Source organism: Suricata suricatta, chromosome 9 (genome assembly GCF_006229205.1).
Source record: "Suricata suricatta isolate VVHF042 chromosome 9, meerkat_22Aug2017_6uvM2_HiC, whole genome shotgun sequence".
In the NCBI taxonomy this organism is placed as follows: Eukaryota; Metazoa; Chordata; class Mammalia; order Carnivora; family Herpestidae; genus Suricata; species Suricata suricatta.
In genome coordinates this window covers 138,880,881-138,888,219 of record NC_043708.1, presented here as the reverse complement: position 1 = coordinate 138,888,219, position 7,339 = coordinate 138,880,881, and the positions used below count along the sequence as shown (strand labels likewise).

Genomic DNA, 7,339 nt, shown 5'->3' with positions numbered 1-7,339 from the left:
CCTCCACCTGCCGCGGCCCCGGGGCGGGGGCGGGGGTCTCGCCTGCCTCGGCGGTCCCGAGCGCCCCTCGCCCTCAGCGGCGGGTCGGGGGCGTGCGGGGGCCGGCAGAGTCGTGGTGTGCTGGTCGTGTGACACCTCCGGGGGGTCGTCCGGACCGGCGGGGGGAGGCGGTTAGTGACCGCAGGCCTGCGGTCCGCACTTGGGGGGGGGGCGAAGCGCTCCGTTCCTGCAAAATGGGCACATCTGACTTCAAACAAACCGGGTGCCTCTCCACCTTTTCCTGTTGGCGCTTTGCGATGGAATGAGGGGTGCCGGGGGTGCCGGCGGCCAGTGGGGGGCTGCAGGGGCCATTGTCTGGGCTTCGGTGACCCTTCCCTGGCGTGCGGCGGCCCGAGTGCTCGCAGGCTCCCCGCGCCGCGTGGACGCTCTTTCGCACAGCAGTTAACGCCCGGCAAAGCCGTCTTCTGAGAAGAAAAAAAAAATTACCGAAAGACGGGGCTCCTGTCGCAGAAGAACGCGCAGCCCAGTGGACTAGAGAGAGAAAAACAGAGTGAAAATCTTGAACTCGTCGTTCCCAAAACAAAAACCGGAACAAAACTTGGATCTGCTCCTGGGTCTCTGACCTGCTCGCCCCGCCCCCACCTCGGTCAGCAGTGCTGTCAGCTTGGTGTGTATCCTCCGCTGCTTTTTCCACCACGTCCAGGTGTACGTTCAAGCGGTGGGTCTTCCAGACTGCTTTTTAAAAAAATACTTTTAATGTTTATTTTTGATAAAAGCACAGGTACGGGAGGGACAGAGAGGGAGGGAGACAGAGAGTCCAAGGCAGGCTCCAGCAGAGCTGCCGGCACAGAGGCCACGCGGGGCTCGAACTCAGACCGTGAGGTCATGACCTGAGCCAAGTCGGACGCTTAGCGGCTGAGCCCCCCAGGCGCCCCAGGTTGCTCTTGTTTTAAGCTTTGTATAAGGAGCTGTGCCCACCTGTCATTTCTTCCCGGTATAACGCGCTCGTGTCCGGGACCATCAGGCGCGTGAACGGTGTGCACCGTGCTTTGCTGTCACCGGCCGAGCTCTTAGCCTTTCCTGTTTTCTGGCTCCTGGTGCAGGAGCGCCCGGGGTTCTCCGGGGTGAACCCTGTCGGGCGCCTTAGGGGGTGTAGGGGGTCAGGAGGGAAGCAGGTGCATTTTCAACGGAAGATTCGCAGCCCTAGGATCGGCCAGTAGTTTGTGAACACGTGCAGAGAAACCCAGGCTCCCGGCAAGGGGTGTGTGCCGACCCTTCCTCTGAACCCGCGCGCTCTCCGCCCGAAGGTGAACCCGGTGGCTGTGGTGAAGTAGCGCGCTCTGGGCCACCCCGCGTCCTGCCACCTCCCGCAGATGCCGGCATCCTCCTCCTCTTTGTCCCCAGCACGCTCCTGTGCGGCACCCCTGCCCGGAGGCCTCCTCTCAGCCCTGCAGACCTGGGTCAGGGGGAGCACGTGCCAGGTGGCAGAGCCTTCCCCTACGGGAAGGGACTGGGGCCCGGGGCTCCTCAGTGGGGTCACACAGGGTGTCCTGGGGAACGTCTTTGGAGGAAGATGTGTGCCGGGCGTTAGGATGAGTTCACCACCCGCTTCTGAACTTTGTAGTTCTGGAGCCCCAGCTCTGTGGGTGCCCCAACGTGTGCTTCCAGAGTCCGGGAGCCGTTGGCGTGAGATGGCTTTCCGTGACTTGTCTTCAAGGACAGGTGGCTTGTTGACCGGCAGGTGCAACTTGAGGACAGACAGCACGGTGGGCGTTTTTGGCAGGGCTGGTTTTTAAAAAAGCCTCATTTTTGTATTAAGGGCAATGAGTTTCTCCCCCCGAAACTTTCAGAAGAAATGGAAAGTTGCAAAGAATAGGTAACTGTTGTTAACACTTGGGCCTTTCTGGCTGTGGTGTCCGGCACAGGCGAGAGTGGAGTTGGAAGGCACACCTTCACCGCTTACCCCAAATGCCATCTGTCTCCGCAGCGCTCGTGCACAGGATGGCCCCAGTGTGCACCCTCCTGGCACCTGGGCGCTGCTCCTGTGGACAGCAGTAATTTCCGTGTGCGCGTCCGAGGCTCCCGGCCCCCCGATGCCTTTCAGTACACGGAAGAAAAGGTAAACGTGTCACTGCGGCACCTTCACCCTAGAGCACTGATGTCCAGTGGGCATCAGTTAATGGGAGCCACATAAGTAATTTCACGTTTCCTGACAGCCACGTTAAAAAAGGAGAGAAACAGGTCAGATGTAATTTGCTTACCCCAAGATATTATTTCAATAAGTAATCAGCATAAGAGATCATTAATGAGGTATTTTACTTAGCTTTTTAAAGACCGTCCTCAAAATCCGAAGCGTGTTTTCCACATGAATTGCAGCTGGGACTTGTTTCAGGCGCTGAAGAGCCGCAGGACGGGCAGCTGTGGGGCCGGTGCTGCCCGAGAAGGCCGGCCTGCCCTGTCCCCGAGTCGCGCACCACCACTGTCCCGGCCTGTCCCTGCACGCCGGGTCGCTGGCCTCAGAGCTGTGGAGCTTTCCTGCCGGCCACACTCCATCCTATTTCGGCTCCAGTGTCACTCCTTCAGAGACGCCCGCAGGCCACGGTCCCTGCCCACCAGGTCACCGTCCGGGGCTTCTGGGTTCTTGTCTTCCACTTGGCTTGAGGGCAGAAGTTAGAGCCGCGTGTAGCCACTGGGTTCTGCGCGGGCACAGGCCATCTCCGCCTGTGGTTCGTCACCTGCTGCGTGACACGGTGCTTCAGCTCTTTGTCGCTGTTACCGTGAGGTGAAGACCGTCTTACGAGCTTAGGATTTGTTCCGTCTTAACAATTACTGAGTCAGAGCACGTGAGCATTTTTCTGTATTTTTTATAAATACTGCTGAATCTGAAACATGTAACTAGCATTGTAAGACAAAGTTGGCCAAATCAGTATAAAGTTTACAAAAAGTGTGAGAGAGTACCCAACTTCTCCTCCACATCTTTACCGACACTTGGTGATTTTCTTTCGTGCCTTCTCCTTTCATAAGCTTCAGGATGTAGTTCTTAGATGAATTATGCTGATGAGTGGAGTGGTGGGCATTTATCTTCCGGTTTGTCTTTGACTCTCTGGGGTGGTGGGTTATCTTTGCAGTGCTTTTTTATTCTTTTATAGATTTAGGATAGCAGCGTTTTGACACACACACCACATGTTTTCCCTGGCTCTTCACTTCCATTTCATTTGCTTATGGTATTTTTTTTAAACTTGAATTTTTTACCTTTTAAGAAATTTATGTTAATACTTTTTTATGGCTTCTGCTTTACTTTCATACTTAATAGATTCTCTTGCTCAGATAACTGTTTTCTTCTAGTTCTTTTATGGTTTCATTTTCATATCTACCTCTTTCTGTTCACTTGGGACTTGTTTTGACATAATATGTGAAGTGAAATAACTTCTCTTATTTTTCCTCAAGAATTATTCAGTTGTTTTACCCCATTAACAGGAATCTTTTCCTTATTGCCTTGAAATAAAGCTACTTTTATCATATACTGAAAGCTTATATATACTTGGTTCTTTTTAGCTTCCATTCAGTATTAAGTTTTGATTGTAGTGCACATTATTTCAGTAATTAGGTGTAATAATGTATTTTCATTTTGTTGCTGTAACTCTCCCTCCCGTTTCCTCCCCTAATCTTTGGCTGTTGTTTTATTCATCAGATTTTTAGTTGATTCCTTAGGGTCTTCACTTTTTTGGGGGTTTTGAATTTTTCAGTTAAAAATTTAACTCTATTTCTACGCTTAATGTTTTATGTTGTATAATTAAAAAATTTAGTGCCATTAAATTCTCCTTTGATTATAGCTTTAGCTGTGATCCATACATTGTGGCGTGTGACACATACATATTCACTGGCCAGCCTTCCCTGCAGGTGCCCCGTGCTGGCCCGGTGGGGGTGGGGGGGCCGCCGCCGAGGGCTGTCTCGCCCTCTGCTTTCCGTCGAGGTCACGGTCTTCGGTCATCGGGGAAGCTAGGTGATCAACAAACCAGTCAATCAAGAATTTTTGGGCTCTGACAAGTACTAGGTTGGAAAGCCGTTCGGCGTGTGATGGAGACTGGAAGGAGCCAGGTGGGTGTCCTGAGACAGTGGCTGTAAGGGTGTGACGGTTACGCTTCATGTGGCGCCGGGGCTTCCTTGGGTTTCGTTAGCTTCCCGAGTAGTAGTAACGATCGTCATCAGCATCGTCGCGATGGCAGCACACTGAATGTCTTTTGCAAAATTTTTTGGTCAGAATTGCCTTGTAAATAGTTTTGGGCCCGAAGCTTGTCCCGTGGAGAAGTCGGAACTGTGACCCCGAGTTCTAAGATCTAGAAAGAAGTGGGGGAGGCTTCCGGAGCGGGGCCTGGTTAGGGTGAACACAAGGACACAGGGTCGGCGTGACTGCCGCTCCCTGGGCGGGCAGGGGCCGCGGGAGACTCCTGGGGGACTCGCCCTGTGTCCTGGACGCCGCTGCTTCCAAGGCCTTGCTGGCCCGTCCGTGTCCTGGGCCCCAGGCCGGTGTCCTGCCAGGAAGTGGGATGTCTCGCCCCTCGCTGCGCTCCTTCACCATGGGTCCTGGGTTTTCAGGCTGCCTCCACCGAGACCTCTGCCCGGGCTCTGCCCGTGGGCTTCGCTGTGAGTCCCGGGAGGACCCTTTCTCCCTTAGCGCCGCCTAGGGGGGCGTCGTCCTTGCCTGGGCTTCGCTTACTCGTTTCCTAGCAGACGTTTCCTCTGCAAACACTTGTAATAACTGCAACTCATTCAGTGGGTGTGCTTTGTTTTATTTAGTGTCTGTTGTGTGATTTGTGTCATTTAGTGTCTGTTTCTTCCGCTGGAGCTGTTATTTCCAATCTGGTAGATAGCCACTTGTGGCTATTTAAGTCAATTACGATACATAATAGTAAACATTCAGTTCCTCGGTCACGCTAGTCACGTACCAGGTGCAGTAGCCACACGTGGTTAGTGGCTGTCGTGTTGGACAGCAGAGTCAAGTGTAAGCAGCTACTGGCTATTGAAATATGGCAAGTCTGAGGTGGTCTGTAGGTATGAAGTATGAACTTGATTTGTAGTACAACAGACCACCTCGGTTTTAAAAATGATTCCTCGTCGAACGAGTGGTGCCATTGTGTGTGGTTTGTGTTAAGGATATAGGACTACAATTAATTGAACTATTTTATATTTTAATGTTTTAATGTGGCTCCTAGAAGGCTGAAAATTGCTGTGGTTCCCATTACATCGCTGTCGGACAACAGAGGTCTGTGGACCCTGAGTCTCTCCAGTGGAGGGACAGTTCCACGTGGCGTCCCAGCAGCTCGTGGTGCCCAGCACACAGTAGGTGTTCAGAATGTTTGATGGGTTAATAAGCTTCCTGTTGACTTTGAACATTACTTTATAATCATCAGAGGATGTTACTTACCTTGTGTTTTTCAAAATTGTTAGCTGTCTACAAGTGCAATTAAAAAATTTTTTTTAAAAGCAGCTTTTCTTTGATAGCTATATAAAAATTAATCTTAGTAATTAGTGTGGATCATTTATCTTTTCATCTTTATTTTTTTTCTAGCTTAGGCTGCTAAGGGGAGAGGGGGTCTCCGAGTCGGCCAGTCTGTTTTCCATCATGCTCTGTGCCCGGCAGGGCCCTCCGGTCACCTGGGCTGTGTCCTTTGGCACGGGAAAAGCTGCAGCTATTCAGTCATTCGAGTTGAGTCCTGTGACTGCTTTTTCCTTTATTTACACCTTGGTCTTGATATTGTGATCCCGGTTCCTTTTTTGTTTACATTTATTGGTGATCTTGTTTATCCCATTAGAGTTAAAGCAAAGCAATTTACTGCCTTACAGAAAGACACCTCAGCCGGTTTTGTGCTTTCCTATCCCTTTGTCTCCATAACGTTCCCTTTGTGCTTAGGGTTTTGCTGAATGGGCCATCACTACTCTCCCGCTGCGTGTGCCCCCGCCTCGTGTCCCTTAATGAACAGAAGACACACATCGGGAGCTGCAAACTCAAGTACATGCCTCGCTTTTGTAAGCAGTGTGTACATCAGGGAAATACTTTTTTTTAGTGATTTTTTTCCTCTCCATTAGATAGTGGTTTTGAGACGATGTCTTTAGTGACCTTGTCGTGCTCTGAGACTTCAAGCTCGCCCTTTTACCAGCTGGGGTCCAGGGATCGTGCCAGGGATTAATTTCTGTGGTCCGAACTACAGTTTGGGCTGTTCTCAGCCTTTAGGACCCTGTTGCGCTCGCTACTGGCCAGAAGTGGATCTGGGCTCTTCCTCCTTCGGGAGGGTCTTTTTATAGCAAGGTGGGACCTGGTTGTTCTGGTGAGTACCTTCCACACTGTGGGCCAGTTGATAGGTTTGGGGAGGCTTCTGAGCTCCTCCCCCTCCAGGGATACACAGCGTGTCCTCCGTGTTCAAACAGCGGTATTGTCACCTGCGGCCAGGGAGCCCGGAGCTCCTGCAGGCCTCGGGTTCCTGTGGAGCAGTGTGCTCCGCTCATCTCACTCGTGGGATTGCTTTCATGTGATTGACTTCGCTGTTTTCTTCTGCTGCTGGTTGAGAACTGGACAACATCCCCTTCCTTTTAACCTGTGAGCCAGCTCACAGTCACCAGCAAGTGTCTCCAAGTGGACCCTAGAGGTCTGTGAACCAGCTGGTCCCTGTCTCCTTACTGGCTGTAGATCGAGAGGGCCCGGTGGTGTTTTAGTGTGCGTGGTAGGCGTCCATTTATACAGTTAACTCCGAAGTGAAAAACTGATGTCAAAGCAAAGGTTTTTTGGTTCCCTTTGTGTACTAATTTTATGCTTGCCGCATTTTAAGATTTAAATGTTTGCCATCTCTTTTTTATAACCCTATCAAATTTTGGCCATCTAAAATGTTTTCCAAGTTTTATGCTGTAACTTGATTTATGTCTCCTTTCTGCTATTTGCTCCTGTACTTTGTCTGCTCCCAGTGTTCTTTTGCAAGAGTGCCACACAGTGGGAAGAACACCTGAACTGGACTCGCGAAGTACTGAGCATTCAAAGCAGTGGATCCTTGCAAAGGATCTTGGGACGAGGCCTCTGTGAATTGGCCCTTTGAGTTTGTCCACTTAAAAGGCACAGCCGATGGTGCAGCTGTTGGGCTTCTGCAGGGTATTCCTCCATATTCGTGTCTAGTTGCAACTATGTGCGTTTTCACTTTCCTACAGACTTCTCTTTGTGTTCAAAACAAGTCTGTTGCTTTGTGGTATTGTAATATATGCATTTTTTTGAGGAATAATGCAAAATTAAGAACTTTGAAAACTGTACATTCAATTTAAAAAATTGTTATATAAACTTATTGAAAGTGTTTAA

General features: G+C 50.7%; 2 protein-coding genes across 3 annotated transcripts in view; one reads left to right on the top strand and one right to left on the bottom strand.

The window, feature by feature from the left end:
* The window catches only part of LOC115302415, a 23,206-nt gene that overhangs the window by 4,145 nt on the left and 11,722 nt on the right, over positions 1-7,339 (bottom strand). Inside the window, exons 3-4 of the mRNA XM_029952320.1 lie at positions 979-1,131; positions 43-226 (exon numbers count right to left, since the gene is read on the bottom strand). Of these exons, the coding sequence (XP_029808180.1) occupies positions 43-226; positions 979-1,131 (337 nt within the window). The remainder of the gene's footprint in view (positions 1-42; positions 227-978; positions 1,132-7,339) is intronic.
* The window catches only part of ZFAND6 (zinc finger AN1-type containing 6), a 58,508-nt gene continuing 51,678 nt past the window's right edge, over positions 510-7,339 (top strand). The window contains exon 1 of one of the 2 annotated variants that reach the window (XM_029951611.1): positions 510-667. The gene's annotated coding sequence lies outside the window, so the exon portion shown is untranslated. Of the gene's footprint in view, positions 668-697; positions 719-7,339 lie in introns of those variants that run through there. The other variant, XM_029951610.1, reaches the window with a different exon arrangement.